Here is a 17657-nt window from a genome sequence, read left to right as displayed (position 1 = left end):
AAATGTATTGATGTTCGTCACATTCAATCAAGTGAAAACTCATCAGATCTCTTCACAAAGGCACTTTCTACGACAATATTCAGAAAGCACATATATAATATTGGGATGCGCAATCTACGAAATTTGTGAAGAATTGTTCGTGTCAACTGAGGGGAGTTTACGTGACTGCAATCTTTTTCCCTTACTATGGTTTTTATCCCAATGAGTTGTTCCTAGTAAGGTTTTTAACGAGGCAATATAAAAACACGTAATGAAGACAATCATTATGATCATCATCACAAGGGGGAGTGTTGAAAAATAATATTTAAAATGTGTGTATTGAATATTTGAATGTTGAATATTTGAATGTTGAAAATTAGGTAAAATTAGGTGTTGAATATTGATATTTGCTTGTGATGATGAAGGTAATGATGTAATTTAATTTTGGTTTATTTGTAAAAATTTTCTATAAATAGATCTCTCATTTGTGAAGAAAATTACAATTGAGTTGAGAGAAAAATATTATAAAGTGTGTAGTGTGATAATTTTGAGAGTTTGAGATTTTTACTTTTTGCCGTAAATTTTTACTTTTTCACCACATATATTATATTTTTTCGGTCTTAAATAATGACTTAATTTTTTAGCCCATCGGCTGATCCAAACAAGCCTCTAACTGCGCACCAGGCCGAATTCACCCCCGAGACCCGAGCCACCACCGCATCCACTTCCTTCTCCGCTCGGTGATCTGCCAGTTACAGCCGCCAGGGTCATCGGAAAACGTATAAAACCAAGGAAATTGAACCGTAGCAGCGAAAGGTTATAAATCTCAACTCTCAATTGTGTCTCTTTATTTCTTTAGATTTGAATAGCTTTTTATGTTCTTTTCGTGAGAGTCCATTTTTCGAACGGTCAAATCCATGTGGGTTAATGTAGAGACATTTTAGGATTGAGAAACAAGTCGGGGAAAAAGGTAGGAAAGGGGGAAACGGAAAACTCAGCTACAGCGGCAGAGAAGCTGCTGCGTCTCAGGCTGATTCGGGGGATTATTGGGTTCGGTATATTTGTGTTTGAAGTGTTATGTGATGCCCGAAAATCCTGGAAGAAGATCAAACCTGAATTCATAGGTTTTTGGATTTAAAAAGTTAGGTTCTTGCCCAATAAGCTCAAATTTGTATGCTGGCCTGAATTAGAGGTTTTATAAACATTCATAGTTTAGTTCTTAAGTTTTAAAGATATTAATGAGTAGAAGATGTGAATATTTTGGTATTATAGCATGCTTTGGTTGATAGTTTACAGGAGTTAGCTCATTGAGATTTTGGAATTGTTTCATTGATTTTGTTTTTACGTTTATTTTGATTGTATTGTTCAATAATTAGGAAGTAAATCCACGTTAATTAGCAATCTGTTTTATGTTGTATCAGTTAACTGCCGCTGTTCTGCAATGGGAAAGAACGAATTCTTGACCCCGAAAGCAATCGCAAACCGAATCAAAGCCAAAGGTTTGCAAAAACTCCGATGGTACTGCCAAATGTGCCAGAAACAATGCCGCGATGAGAACGGTTTCAAGTGTCATTGCATGAGCGAGTCCCACCAACGCCAGATGCAGGTATTCGGACAAAACCCTACCCGTATTGTCAGTGGGTACTCTGAAGAATTTGAAACCACATTCCTTGAACACATGAAGCGCAGCCACCGCTTCAGCCGCATCGCCGCCACAGTTGTGTACAATGAATACATATCAGATCGTCACCATATTCACATGAATTCAACTGAGTGGGCTACCTTGACTGAATTTGTCAAGTATTTGGGTCGAACTGGGAAGTGTAAGGTTGAAGAAACCCCCAAGGGTTGGTTCATCACATACATTGATCGAGATTCCGAGACACTCTTCAAGGAGAGGATGAAGAATAAGAGGGCAAGGGCAGATCTTGCTGATGAGGAGAAGCAGGAGAGGGAAATACAGAGGCAAATAGAGCGGGCTGAGCAGATGATGGAAACAGTGGATTCTGCTGCTGCAAATGGGAAGAATGAAGAGGGAAGCAAATCAAGAATGTTTGAGAAAATGGAGGAAGACGCAGATAAAAAGATTAAGCTGAGTTTGGGGTCATCGGCCAAGAATGCACATGAGAAGAAAGATAGTGCAAAATTGTTGTTTGATGAGGAAGAGTTCGAGAGTAAGAACGGAAAGAGCAAGAAGCCGAAAGATGACGATAAATCAGGGAAGAATGAATCAGCGTTGGATGAACTGATGAAGGAAGAAGAAAAGGCAAAAGAACGGAGCAACAGGAAGGATTATTGGTTGTTTGAGGGAATAGTTGTGAAGGTGATGAGCAAGGCATTGGCGGATAAAGGATATTACAAGCAGAAGGGGTTTGTGAGGAAGGTGATTGATAAATATGTTGGGGAGATTGAAATGCTTGAGAATAAGCATGTATTGAGGATCGATCAGGAGGAGCTGGAGACGGTGATTCCACAGATAGGGGGCCTTGTCAAGATAGTGAACGGGGCATATCGGGGTGAGAATGCGAGGTTGCTAGCAATCGATACTGAAAGGTTTTGCGCCAAGGTGCGGGTTGAGAAGGGTCTTTATGATGGAAGGGTTCTCAAGGCTGTTGAGTATGAAGATTTATGCAAATTGGTGAATTGAGTACGTTGGGTCGAGAGAGAGATTACTTTTGTGCTCTCTGAGTGGTATTTGTTTTCGTTATGTCTTCTGTCTACTGTGTTGGCAAATACAGCTTTTGATCAGTTAATGGATTTTAATACAATTTTACATCCACTTCTTGCCTTCATCATATGTTCTATCAATTACTGAGCTTGAAGATAGGTTCTATGATTCGAACATACATCAATTCTCGAGCATCGCTGTTATCTGATACATTTATGTAAGTCCGAGGGTATATCACATCACTTTTTCATTCATAAGCTAAGCCAATTCTTATTTTTTTTCCTTGATGTGTTTTCTGTAATGTTGATGTCTACATTTGAAATGGGTAAATCGGCCATCTCAGAATATTGTTAGTCAAGAATTGGGTGAAGGGACAATTTAGTTTAACCACACACAAACTGTAACTTGGTTGTTGATTTAGTCGTAACTAGATTAAAGAAATTTAATTCTTGATTTGATGTTTACCAACCCTTTTATCCATCTGACATTTGGCACCAATTTTTGACCCTTTTCACCAAAATTTCTTCAAATTTTCATAACATTCAAATTCAACCTTTTGGATGTGCATAATCAATCACTTTTATTGAAGTGCAAGTTTTGATGAATTTGGTACGTGGAAATGGAAGAATTGGTGTACTAAAAAATCGCTAAAATTAGAAATTTTAATATTTTAATTCAATAATATACAAGTAAAGTACACTTATTTATGAGTAAGTTTTTTGTGAGACGGTCTCACGAATTTTTATCTGTGAGACAGGTCAATTCTACCGATATTCACAGTCAAAAGTAATACTCTTAGCATAAAAAGTAATATTTTTTAATGGATGACTTAAATAAGAGATTCGACCCACGAAATTGATCCGTGAGACCGTCTCACAATAGTTTTTATGGGTATTTATTAGATCAACTTTTAATTTAAGAATGATTGACGTATATGAGGTTTCAAAAGCTACAAGGTTTCACTTTTTGTAACACAAAAATACATCGTTTGGCCTTGGTGATCTAAATTCTTTTTTATTAAAGAAAATATTTGGAATGAAAAGTCCAAAATTTGTTTTCATTTATTTCAAAATCAATTTTTATCATGATATCATCGCCAAATTTCAAAACTTGAATACTCGACTCTTCTCTGTGGTTCCAACGAAATGTGAAAAGTTCCTCTCTATATTCTTTTTATATCAATCCAACAAGAACACTCCAATAAACTCATGCTAACTTGAGTACCCACAAAATCTCGACAAAGCCTATAGTGAAGTAGAGTACAAAGATCAAATTAGTGAATCTATCCAACTCCATGCATCCCGAATCCGAAAATATCCGACACACAACCCGGATCAATTCGATCAATCGCCATGATCCCCCATAGCAACAAAAATGTGTTCTGATATTAGCAACAGGTCTTGGAGATCGAAGGTTTAACACCTCACCTAAACTCTTCCTTTGGCCACGTCTTTGTCCAAACCAGCTTACTGCTCAATTCTTTTTGCGTGAATCCATCATAAACCAACTTAATGATTTATGAAGTTTACTTGAAATCTTTGATAATGACAAATGAATCATGCTACGATGAACGATGAGTTGAGACAATTGTTAAACATTTTTTTTAAGAAGAATTTGCTCTGCTCTAATGCTTCGGTTGTGACAATCATCTCCCATGATAAAACAACTTCTTCTTGCAATAACAACAAAATAAATTGCAAGAACAATAACCCAAAAATATAGTAAATTCTCTTTGTAGAATAAAGAAGAATGAACAATATGAGTGCAAAATTTTTGATGCAAAAATTGACTTTGATTGAGTCTAGATGCTCTATTTAATATTTCAATTTGAAGGGACATGTTGATTTTATCAAAGTAGGTGTCTCTTGGTTCATAAAACTTAATTTAACCATTAATGTACATCAATCCAATGAAATGATATCAAGAAAACTCGAAAAAGAAAATTCAGTCAGCACTTGGTGAACAATTTTTTTTCTTTTTTTCTTTCTTTTCGAGTTCTAGTGTTTGTTACTTAATTTCAATTCATTAAGCTCAACAAATTCTAACAATCCTCCACATTAATTAAATTAATGTATGAATGGACATGATAACTAAAATAAAGTTTACATGGAAATTTATCACATTAGAATGTGTAGTTTTTTGGTTTGAACATTCCTTAGCATAATACTATCAAATTTACTAGGCTACAAAATGAAAATGATATCTTGAACTTCATGACTGTTTTTGTAAAATCAGACAATATTACTTACATGATACATTTCTTACCATTTCTATTTGGTTTTTCGGTTTTGCCCGTTTTGCCCGTGGAACACATCTTGGCTTCATAAGTGTTTCGTTGAGGTGGCATGTCCTCACACCTATATAGGTGATCTCCTTTTAAAGATATCCTAGCATACCCTGCTTTTGCAAGAAAATGAACCATTAAAAGTACATTATTTAACCTCATTACATTGGTAGGTAATAATAATCATCGTTCTAGGAATGATAAGGCAATAATTCCTGAGTGTTAGCTCAATTTTTCATAATTTAGTTTTTCATTGAACCAAGCTCTTAGAATCTCCAATCAATAAGGTTGGGTTAATGCAATTGTTGTACACTTTCTTCTTAAGAAGAATTTACCTCGCTCTATTGCTTCAGTTTGTGACAATACACTCTCAAGATACAACTTCTTCTTGCTAAAAAAAATACTAAAATTGCAAGAACAATAACAAAGAAATATAATAAACCTTCTTTGTTGAAGGAAGAAGAATGAACAATATAAGTGCATAATTTTTTATGCAAAAGTTGTCTTTGATATGGAGTCTTGATGCTCTATTTAATGTTTTCAATCTGAAGGGGCATGCTTATTTATCAAAGTAGGTGTCTCTTGGTTCATAAAACTGAATTTAATCATCCATGGACACCAATCTAATGAAATGATATCAAGAAAACTCGAAAAAGCATGCAACTGCATGTGAAAACAGAGCAACGAAAACGGCACCCCCGCGCCCCACAGCCTGGTCTAGCAAAATCTGGATATAACTGGGCGCGCAGGGGCTCGTTGAAAATGTGCCCCTATGTGCTCAGTTTTGTTCAGGTTCTCCCGGACAGAGCGGCAATGCAGGGGCTCCCTGTGCTGCCTGGAGAATCAAAGCAGCACTTGTTGCAAATTTGTTTTTCTCTTTTTGTTTTTTCGAGTCTTTCTAGTGTTCGTTGCTTAATTTCAATCATTAAGCTCGACAAATTCCAACAACTTTTGTATTAGAGTTTACAGATGAAAATTGATTTTGGTAGCATTCAATGGAAAAAAGTTTAATGCCCTTTTCTAACGTTCTCCCTATAAAATATTAGGTTTAATATCACATTTTCCCAATAAAAAAAACATGGTTAGTTCTTGATTTGGGTTTAATATATATTATATTCACTTTCCAACACATATTTTTAATCAGTATTTGACTTGAATGTCAGAATGGATACGTTGAAGCTTACCTCCAGCCTCTTTCTAGCGTTCATTCCTTTGATTTCAGGTATCCAAGTTGTCCAGCTCCTAAGTCCGACGGACATGTGACCCAATAACATCAAATTCATTCATTGATTATCACGAAATGCAAGCCCGTATTTTCTAAGAACATCGTTACATTTTCCAAAACATTCAAAAAAAATAATAAATTAATCATTGAAATATTGCATACCAATTGTTTCATGCATAATTTGGTACATAACCATGCTACATACATAACAAAAAACACGATTTAATAAAAAAAAATTGAGAATGATGAAAGCTCGGATTTTTCAAGAAAGAACATACAAGAAAGCACAAAGAGACAATCGGATAATTTCTAAGCAAAGATTCCTCCTTGCTTTCTCATCGGCGCAAAAGGCTGGAGGAATTATCGATTAGTGTTTATCACATTGGGGAAGAATGATATGGGCTCTCCGGCAGCAGTTCTGAAGGCATTCAGAGGAACGTATCGAGGTAATTCTAGGCACAACAAAGTGAGATGCATGACACTCGCAGCGACGGTTTATCTACTCTGGAATACGAGGAATAGAGCAATTTTTGAAAACGAGCAACCTGATGTGGAAGTAATTATTAGGAAGATAAAGATTTTGGTACTTCAATGAATGTCTAACTTTGGAGACTTTACTGACAGTGCGTAATAGGATAAATTAGATTGTCGTAATTTTGTTTCTTCTGGAGATGTCTAGCGTGGTTGTTTATACGTTTATTGTTTACCTTTTTTAATGGAATTTATTTTCATTAAAAAAAATTATGTCCACTTTAACACTCACGTAAACAAGAGGACAAAATCCGAAAAATGGAGTACCAGTTCGAGACAATTGAAAACTGTAAGATGCTTACGTAGAAGAACACGAAAAATGTAGACATCAAACAAAATTTTATTTTGTATTTCTGTGAGAGCCCAACCCATTTGTAAGCCCAGCCTATGTGTTTTATTAATTAAGTAAATAATATAAAACAATTTAAAAAATATATATATATATATATAGAAGTCTCTCTCTTTTCTCCTGCATCAGCCGTAAGTTTGCTACTTCTTCTTCTTCAAATTTTCGCCTACTTTGACCCGCTTGTCAAAAAAATTAAAGCAAATATATATTCGGAAAGCTCTCGACAAGGGCTATCTCTTGATATCCATTTTGCAAGGTTTTTCAACAACCCTGTTCGAACCCTTCGGTCGTGACTCGTTCGAATTTCGTTCTTCGCCTCGATTTCGTGTTATTTCGAGCTTGGACAACTGATTTTATAGTTGTACTCGAAATTTGAAGTGTTTGAGGTAAAAATTCAGATTCTAGGGTTTCGAATTTTGGGTATTTTGGTTTATTTGAGTTCCAAAAATTAATATATGTTATATTATCGATTGTAGGTGATATATTGGAGCTAATTGGAGGTATTAACAGATTTTCGGAATTTATTTGGGAATAATTTCGAAAATTCAGAAGTTATAATTGGATTTTCGAATTTTAGTGTTCAATAATTAGATGTTTAGATGCTATAGAATTGTCGTCTATTAATTTGAGAAATTGTAAAGCCTAAAGTATGAATTTTTGGAATTTTAGGCTAAATTATTAAATATTAAAAAAAATAAATGGAATTTGATATGAAATGTATTATTTGCCACAGGATTGGATTCTGCGAGAAATCCTTAAGATATTTCGGTGGTAAATTAGTTAACTGTTGAGGTACGTATGAACCGTTTTCTTATGACGTCTATAGTGATGTGGAATGACGTTAAGTATTTTGTAATGAGTTGTGGCGTGCTTTATGTGCTTATGTGACTAACGTGATTGCATTCATGCATTTATTTGAGTTGATACTAAGTGCATAGCATTTCGANAGGTGGAGTTGGATAGTTCCCTTAGCTATGTTGAGCATCCAGTGCAAATTCTTGATCGTAAAGAAAAGCAACTCAGGAATAAAACGATTCCACTAGTGATGGTGCAATGGAGTAGATATGGGAGAGAAGAAGCTACATGGGAATTAGAGGCTAAAATGCGTCAGGAATGGCCTCATTTGTTTGGAAATGTAATAAATTATTCCATGTATTCTGATTTTCCTATGTACTATCAGTGGTAAATGTTCATAAACCACTTTTGTATACTTGATGTGTATGCTTGATTTCGAAGACGAAATCTTTTATTAGTAGGGGAGAATGTGAGAGCCCAACCCATTTGTAAGCCCAGCCCATGTGTTTGATTAATTAAGTAAATAATATAAAACAATTTAAAAAATATATATACATAGAAGTCTCTCTCTTTTCTCCTGCATCAGCCGAAAGTTTGCTCCTTCTTCTTCTTCAAATTTTCGCCTACTTTGACCGATCGTATCTCCACCGCCGCTTGTCAAAAAAATTAAAGCAAATATATATTCGGAAAGCTCTCGACAAGGGCTATCTCTTGATATCCATTTTGCAAGGTTTTTCAACAACCCTGTTCGAACCCTTCGGTCGTGACTCGTTCGAATTTCGTTCTTCGCCTCGATTTCGTGTTATTTCGAGCTTGGACAACTGATTTTATAGTTGTACTCGAAATTTGAAGTGTTTGAGGTAAAAATTCAGATTCTAGGGTTTCGAATTTTGGGTATTTTGGTTTATTTGAGTTCCAAAAATTAATATATGTTATATTATCGATTGTAGGTGATATATTGGAGCTAATTGGAGGTATTAACAGATTTTCGGAATTTATTTGGGAATAATTTCGAAAATTCAGAAGTTATAATTGGATTTTCGAATTTTAGTGTTCAATAATTAGATGTTTAGATGCTATAGAATTGTCGTCTATTAATTTGAGAAATTGTAAAGCCTAAAGTATGAATTTTTGGAATTTTAGGCTAAATTATTAAATATTAAAAAAAATAAATGGAATTTGATATGAAATGTATTATTTGCCACAGGATTGGATTCTGCGAGAAATCCTTAAGATATTTCGGTGGTAAATTAGTTAACTGTTGAGGTACGTATGAACCGTTTTCTTATGACGTCTATAGTGATGTGGAATGACGTTAAGTATTTTGTAATGAGTTGTGGCGTGCTTTATGTGCTTATGTGACTAACGTGATTGCATTCATGCATTTATTTGAGTTGATACTAAGTGCATAGCATTTCGAGTCTTGACTCCGTTGATTGCTAGCATTATTGATCTGTTATGATGTTGTGTCATCTATGGAGCGAGTGATAGGACTAGATCACTCCTGACATCTTATCGATGAAACGAGTGATAGGATTAGCACACTCCTGATGACTGCTCGAGGACTGACCGGGTCGCTACCGGACCCTCGATGCTACGTGCATGGATGAGCGGCGGCATGATATTACGTTGCGGCAGTCCTGGCACCGGTGGCCACTGTTCCTGTTGCTGATGCGTTTCATTTGGACTCCGTTTTGGTATCCGTTATTTCGTTGTTACCGTCACGCATTGCATTGCATTTCATTGCATTTTACTTGATTTTATTTCACGTCAGTTATAATTGTCATGTATTTACTGGTTCGCCGTACTGGGGCCTGACCCCTCTTTTCTGTTTATGCTGTGGTTGTTATTGATGCCATAGCAGATTATCAAGGAGGATTTGACGCGTCTGGTGGAGCGTCAGGTAGCGGTGCCCAGTAATTGGATTGTTGTTGAGAGTTCCCAGCTATATATGTAGATATATGTATGTATTACATTATCGATATTTGCCAGGGGATGCCCTGCGTAGTTGTAGTGTTGCTTTTACGATATTTTGGATTGTTGTTGTGTGATCGAGCTGTGTCGGCTTTGTATGTGTTAGTCCTGGCCAGTGGGGCTATAGGTTTGTGAATTGATGTTATGACTTTATTTCGAGTATATAAATGTTGTTTGTGTTGTTTGGAAATTTTTGGGATGTCCAACTTACGGGGAGGTCATGCCGAAATTTCTATTGGCCCAAAAGGAAAATTTTTAATCGCTTTCGCTGTTTACATTAACGAATCCTGTTTGTTTGGACATTAAACGCTATTCAGAAGCACGTGCCCCCACAGTTGGTATCAGAGCGTAACTGGGATATGCTCGAATTAGAGTCTAGGGCACTTGAGTCTAGACACAAATAAAATGATTGCGTATGTGTTTGACTACTTGCTCTTATTTGACGTATGTGCTATGATTTATTCGAATTTGCCTCTGTTACGAGAGTAAGTTTCGACTTTTCTTTAGTTCTTTCGTGCTTATTAAATTATTTTGCTTTGGTACTAAATCCTCGTGTCTTATAGAACGGCACCTGGAGGAAAAACCAAAAAGGGAAAAGAAGTGGTACAGGAGTCAGAAGCACATAATGTTAGAGGACTTGACAATATTGTCAGAGGTAAACGTGGTCGTCCTGCAGCTCAGGTCGCTAGAAACGTGGAAGAAGAAGTGAACCAAGAAGTTGAACAGTTAACTCAGAAAGTTGGAGGGATGCAGTTGATAATCTCTCAATTTCAAGAACTACGTCCTCCTAAATTTTTTGGCAATGAAAGTGGCGAAAAAGCAGCGGGATGGTTGAAAAGTATTAACCATTTATTCAATTTGCTCGAATATTCCCAAAATGTCAGACTGAAGCTGGAAATCTATCAGTTAAAAGATCGAGCACAACTTTGGTGGGAAGCGGCAGAGGAAGCACTTAAAGCATCTGGCGAAATCATAACTTGGGACATATTCCGTGCTCAGTTTACCCAAGAATTTGCACCACCTTCGTATTATTATGCCAAAGAAGAAGAGTTTAATCAATTGGTGCAGGGCAATAAAACGGTTGTTGAATATGCTTCTCAATTTTCTGCTCTTTTGTCATATGTGCCACATGTTGCAAGAAATGACCAGTCCAAACTTTCCCGTTTCTTGCATGGACTACAAGGGACTGTTCATACTTTGGTGATGACTGGATCGCCTAATACCTATGTTCAAGCAGTAGAGATGGCAAAGAAGATAGAGGCTAGTCTGCACAGGGGAGCATCTCAACCAGTTCCACTTCCAATTCCAGTTTCTATTTCTCAGGGATCTGGAAATCATATGCCTATGCCAGCGGGTTTACCTCCGTACCAGCCTTTACAGTCCTCACAGCAACCAAAGCAACAACGATTCAGGGCAAAAGGCAAACAATTCAAGAAGAAATCGCAATCTAGCTCCTCCAGCTCAGGTAGTACTAGAGGGAGCAGTGCTGTTGGGTCTTCAAATGTTGTGTACTGTGACTGCTGTGGTGGTAGACATTTTAGCGCACAATGTGTAGGAGTTCAGGGGTCTTGCTATATATGTGGTCAAGTTGGGCATTTTGCGAAAGTATGCCCCAATGCACAAAGACAGCAATTTCAGCCACAACAGTCTGAACAGGTTCCTCGAGGACCAGTTTTCAGGCCGTACGCTCCTGCACAGTCATTTCAGCAGTCCAGTTATCCACCACCTAGAGGTCCTCCTCAGCAACAATTTCCAATGCCGCAGCAGGCTCGAGTACATGCATTGACTCAGGATCAGGCTCAGGATGCACCAGGATGAGTGATTGCAGGTATTTGCTATGTGTTTGATTATCCTACACGTATATTGATAGACACTGGAGCATCTCATTCATTTTTATCTGCTGCATTTGTTGATGAGCATGAGATTGCTACTATTCCGTTGTTGGATACTGTGTCAGTGGCTACTCCTGCCGGTGTATACTTGATGTCTCGTGAGATAGTCATAAATTGTGTGATTAGATTTGAGGATAATATTATGATAACTAATTTAATCAAGTTAGCTATGTCTGATTTAGATTGTATCCTCGGTATGGATATATTGACGAATTATCGAGCTACTGTGGACTGTTTCCATGGAATTGTCAGATTTAGACCGTATTATGGCAGTAAATGGAATTTTTACGGTTGTGATTCACAGTCTTGAAAGGGGATCGGTTACGGTGACCGGAAGCGCAACGGAAGTCAAAAATTTTTATTTTTCATGCTAAATTTTCGGCCACCATGTTCCTTGTGCAACAAATACATTTAAACATCATACAAGACATACATAGTGTGTTTGAGAGATTATACCTATCAACCTCTTGAGGTTGATGAATGGCACCAACCAAGTTGTAAACAACTTGGCTCTTGAGTGGATGAAGATCTACAAGCTTCCTCCTCCTTCAAAAATTAGGCCCACCACTTGCTAGGTAAATCCCTTCTTGTTTTGCACTAGAAAAACAAGAGGATTTTTCAATGAGAAGAATATTTCTTCCTCAACACTTGAAGAAGAAAAATGAGAGAAAAACTCGGAGAGAAGTGTGTGTAATTTTCGGCCAAGGTGTGTCTCATGGGGGGAAGGGAGACTTGTCTTGGACATGCAAAAAGTTGAAAGCAAAAGTTGCATGCCATGCCTTGAAAACACAAAAAGTAGTCTCCCAACCTTTCACCTCCCATGCATGTATATTATATGGTTTTTAATCAAATTAAAAACNTGTAATGAAGGATTTATTATTTATGCTCTCGACGTGGCACACGAAGAACGATTGAAAGTTTCTGATATACCTATTGTCAAGGATTTTCCTGACGTATTTGAAATTAGTTCTCCAAACACTTAGAGAAGCGCAGTTGTATGCCAAATTTTCTAAGTGTGAGTTCTGGTTGGACAGAGTTTTATTTTTAGGTCATTTTATATCTGCACAAGGAGTATCTGTTGATCCTAGTAAAGTTGAAGTCGTTATCAACTGGCCTAAACCAACCAATGTGTCAGAAATTCGAAGCTTTTTGGGATTAGCTGGGTATTATAGGCGTTTCATTGAGGGATTTTCTAGAATAGCTAGGCCTATGACCCAGTTGACACAGAAAGATCGACGTTTTGTGTGGATTGCGGAATGTGAGTCTAGTTTCCGGACTTTGAAAGAAAAGTTGACCACAGCTCCAGTGCTAGCTTTGCCTTCAGGCTCAGGTGGATTTGTTGTCTATACAGATGCTTCTCTAAATGGACTGGGTTGTGTTTTGATGCAACATGGGCGAGTGATTGCGTATTCATCTCGTCAGTTAAAGCCACATGAGACTCGATATCCAGTTCATGATTTGGAGTTAGCCGCTATTGTGTTTGCATTGAAGATATGGCGTCATTATCTGTACGGAGAACAATTTGTGATTTATTCTGATCACAAGAGTCTGAAGTATCTTTTCACACAGTCTGACTTGAATATGAGACAGCGTCGATGGTTGGAATTACTTAGGACTTTGATTGTGAGATTCAGTACCAACCAGGACGAATGAATCAAGTCGCAGATGCTCTGAGTAGAAAAGTTCAGCCTAAAATGTTGACATCTTTGACTATTTCAAAAGTTCATGAACATTTGGGAACTTCAGGATGGACGTACCAGTCTAGGGACGACTACTTTATAGTTTCATCTATTCAAGTTGAACCACAGATTGTTTCTAAAATCAAAGCAGCACAGAGAACTGATCCACATGTTCATAGATTGAAAGAATTGACTCAGACAGGTCAATCAGACAAATTCAGTGTTGCTTCAGATGGATGTCTACGCTATAATGGTAGACTTGTGGTTCCGAATTTGATACTCTTAAAAGAAGCTATACTTCGAGAAGCTCATTGTAGTCGACATAGTGTTCATCCTGGAATCAGAAAGATGTATCATATTTTGAAATCTCATTACTGGTGGGAAGGCATGAAGAAAGAGATTTATGACTTTGTGGCTAGATGTTTGACGTGCCAACAGGTTAAAGCTGAAAGAATGAGACCTGGTGGTATGTTACATAGTCTTGAAGTGCCACAGTGGAATTGGGAGCACATTGCTATGGATTTTGTGACACACCTACCTCGTTCTAATCGTGGTTGTGATGCGATTTGGGTGATTGTGGATCGATTGTCTAAATCAGCCCATTTTATTCCTTATGATCGTACTTGTACTTATAAGAAAATGGCAAAAATGTACATTGATCATGTAGTGAGATTGCATGGTGTGCCTGTAACCATAGTATCAGATCGTGATCCCAGGTTTGCTTCGGAGTTTTGGGGTAGTTTGCAAACAGCATTGGGTTCAAAGTTGGCAATGAGCACTGCATATCACCCACAGACAGATGGTCAGTCAGAGAGGACCATTCAGACACTCGAGGATATGTTGCGAGCAGTCGTGATGGATTTTAGTGGTGGTTGGCAGGAATCCTTGTCACTTGTTGAATTCTCTTACAATAACAGCTTTCAAGCAACCATCGGGATGGCACCATTTGAAGCCTTGTACGGCAGAAAGTGTAGCTCTCCGATATGCTGGGAAGATATAGGAGAACGACAAATGTCAATGCCAGAATTTATTCAAGAAATGAAAGAAAAGGTTGAAATGATCAGGAAAAGAATGAAAGCAGCGCAAGATCGTCAAGCCAGCTATGCTAATAAAAGGCGTAGACCTTTAGAATTTCAGGTTGGCGATCAAGTTTTCTTGAAAGTATCACCGTTTCGTGGTACTATGAGATTTGGACGCAAAGGGAAGCTAGCTCCGCGTTATATTGGTCCATATGCGATTGTTGAGAGGATTGGCACTTTGGCTTATCGTCTGGACTTACCGCAGAGTTTGTCTGCGATACATGATGTGTTTCATGTATCTATGTTACGAAAGTACGAGCCGGATCCTTCTCATGTCTTGAGGACTGATGAGGTGGAGTTGGATAGTTCCCTTAGCTATGTTGAGCATCCAGTGCAAATTCTTGATCGTAAAGAAAAGCAACTCAGGAATAAAACGATTCCACTAGTGATGGTGCAGTGGAGTATACATGGGAGAGAAGAAGCTACATGGGAATTAGAGGCTAAAATGCGTCAGGAATGGCCTCATTTGTTTGGAAATGTAATAAATTATTCCATGTATTCTGATTTTCCTATGTACTATCAGTGGTAAATGTTCATAAACCACTTTTGTATACTTGATGTGTATGCTTGATTTCGAAGACGAAATCTTTTATTAGTAGGGGAGAATGTGAGAGCCCAACCCATTTGTAAGCCCAGCCCATGTGTTTGATTAATTAAGTAAATAATATAAAACAATTTAAAAAATATATATATATAGAAGTCTCTCTCTTTTCTCCTGCATCAGCCGAAAGTTTGCTCCTTCTTCTTCTTCTTCAAATTTTCGCCTACTTTGACCGATCGTATCTCCACCGCCGCTTGTCTAAAAAATTAAAACAAATATATATTCGGAAAGCTCTCGACAAGGGCTATCTCTTGATATCCATTTTGCAAGGTTTTTCAACAACCCTGTTCGAACCCTTCGGTCGTGACTCGTTCGAATTTCGTTCTTCGCCTCGATTTCGTGTTATTTCGAGCTTGGACAACTGATTTTATAGTTGTACTCGAAATTTGAAGTGTTTGAGGTAAAAATTCAGATTCTAGGGTTTCGAATTTTGGGTATTTTGGTTTATTTGAGTTCCAAAAATTAATATATGTTATATTATCGATTGTAGGTGATATATTGGAGCTAATTGGAGGTATTGACAGATTTTCGGAATTTATTTGGGAATAATTTCGAAAATTCAGAAGTTATAATTGGATTTTCGAATTTTAGTGTTCAATAATTAGATGTTTAGATGCTATAGAATTGTCGTCTATTAATTTGAGAAATTGTAAAGCCTAAAGTATGAATTTTTGGAATTTTAGGCTAAATTATTAAATATTAAAAAAAATAAATGGAATTTGATATGAAATGTATTATTTGCCACAGGATTGGATTCTGCGAGAAATCCTTAAGATATTTCGGTGGTAAATTAGTTAACTGTTGAGGTACGTATGAACCGTTTTCTTATGACGTCTATAGTGATGTGGAATGACGTTAAGTATTTTGTAATGAGTTGTGGCGTGCTTTATGTGCTTATGTGACTAACGTGATTGCATTCATGCATTTATTTGAGTTGATACTAAGTGCATAGCATTTCGAGCCTTGACTCCGTTGATTGCTAGCATTATTGATCTGTTATGATGTTGCGTCATCTATGGAGCGAGTGATAGGACTAGATCACTCCCGACGTCTTATCGATGGAACGAGTGATAGGATTAGCACACTCCTGATGACTGCTCGAGGACTGACCGGGTCGCTACCGGACCCTCGATGCTACGTGCATGGATGAGCGGCGTCATGATATTACGTTGCTGCAGTCCTGGCACCGGTGGCCACTGTTCCTGTTGCTGATGCGTTTCATTTGGACTCCGTTTTGGTATCCGTTATTTCGTTGTTAACGTCACGCATTGCATTGCATTTCATTGCATTTTACTTGATTTTATTTCATGTCAGTTATAATTGTCATAATTTTATTGGTTCGTCGTACTGGGGCCTGACCACTCTTTTCTGTTTATGCTGTGGTTGTTATTGATGCCATAGCAGATTATCCAGGAGGATTTGACGCGTCTGGTGGAGCGTCAGGTAGCGGTGCCCAGTAATTGGATTGTTGTTGAGAGTTCCCAGCTATATATGTAGATATATGTATGTATTACATTCTCGATATTTTCCAGAGGATGCCCTGCGTAGTTGTAGTGTTGCTTTTACGATATTTTGGATTGTTGGTGTGTGATCGAGCCGTGTCGGCTTTGTATGTGTTAGTCCTGGTCAGTGGGGCTATAGGTTTGTGAATTGATGTTATGACTTTATTTCGAGTATATAAATGTTGTTTGTGTTGTTTGGAAATTTTTGGGATGTCCTACTTACGGGGAGGTCATGCCGAAATTTCTATTGGCCCAAAAGGAAAATTTTTAATCGCTTTCGCTGTTTACATTAACGAATCCTGTTTGTTTGGACATTAAACGTTATTCAGGAGCACGGGCCCCCACAATTTCAATGAATTGGTCTTTGTATTAATTATAATATATATATATATATTAGTTTAACAATATAGAAATATTAACAGATTCACGTTGAAGTGAAAACCCCACATGTCATTGTAACCAAAAAAATATTAAACATGTTTCCAAAAGGTGTCTGAGTTAATGGAATTGATGAACATTTGGCCAGTGCTCTTGATTTCTTACTGTCAATATTTTCTCGGATGAGTCTAGCTATCATCCAGTGCAGTTTATCTGATTATCATAATTTACATCGTTAGTCTGAAATTTACCTAGTGCATATCAAATAATAATGGTTGTTGATTCTCACGTCAAAAAATTATTAAACATGATTTTTTGTATTCACCTCTTATATACTTGATGTAATTGACACATTACTCTCATGCATGTTATAATTAGAATTTATACATAATATATTTATTATTTAATAACAAAATATTGTAAAAATAAAATTTAATGCATATAATAATATAATACTTACTAATAATATAATAAAGATATATTATTTTTTCCATATATAACATTGATTAATCTAAATTTAAACAACCCTAATTTCCTAGAAACCTCACCTCGGTTTTGTTCATTTTATTCATATTAGTAGTGTATTTATCCGACCAACACATTACATATGTATTGAGTAGATAAATCATGATCAATGATCACGATTTTTCACTCTATATATATATATATAATATATTTATTGTATGTATGTTTGAGTGAAGGAGGATGTATCATCGCAACC

General features: G+C 36.9%; 2 protein-coding genes across 6 annotated transcripts; both read left to right on the top strand.

Moving 5' to 3' along the window:
* The first annotated feature begins 610 nt into the window (after positions 1-610).
* Positions 611-2771, top strand: LOC140975116 (KIN17-like protein). The gene is made up of 2 exons (XM_073438654.1): positions 611-795; positions 1401-2771. Exon 2 carries the CDS (start codon positions 1421-1423, stop codon positions 2624-2626), a length of 1206 nt encoding a protein of 401 aa, XP_073294755.1. The 5' UTR covers positions 611-795; positions 1401-1420; the 3' UTR covers positions 2627-2771.
* Positions 2772-8419: 5648 nt separating this feature from the next.
* Positions 8420-16829, top strand: LOC140975115 (uncharacterized). Of its 5 annotated transcripts, XM_073438652.1 has the most exons (4): positions 8420-8691; positions 8782-8805; positions 9039-9097; positions 9696-12002. In XM_073438652.1, exon 4 carries the CDS (start codon positions 10553-10555, stop codon positions 11621-11623), a length of 1071 nt encoding a protein of 356 aa, XP_073294753.1. In that variant the 5' UTR covers positions 8420-8691; positions 8782-8805; positions 9039-9097; positions 9696-10552; the 3' UTR covers positions 11624-12002. The 5 variants fall into 5 exon arrangements, with proteins under 5 accessions (XP_073294753.1, XP_073294750.1, XP_073294751.1 ...); XM_073438649.1 differs by lacking the exon at positions 8782-8805 and adding an exon at positions 16461-16829 and having other exon boundaries at positions 9039-11633; XM_073438650.1 differs by lacking the exon at positions 8782-8805 and adding an exon at positions 16458-16829 and having other exon boundaries at positions 9039-11633.
* The last annotated feature ends 828 nt before the right edge of the window (positions 16830-17657 follow it).

The sequence above is a fragment of the Primulina huaijiensis genome, chromosome 4, assembly GCF_012295235.1.
Source record: "Primulina huaijiensis isolate GDHJ02 chromosome 4, ASM1229523v2, whole genome shotgun sequence".
Taxonomy (NCBI): domain Eukaryota; kingdom Viridiplantae; phylum Streptophyta; class Magnoliopsida; order Lamiales; family Gesneriaceae; genus Primulina; species Primulina huaijiensis.
Note: the sequence above shows the minus strand (reverse complement) of the source record. Positions and strands in the feature narration are given on the sequence as shown.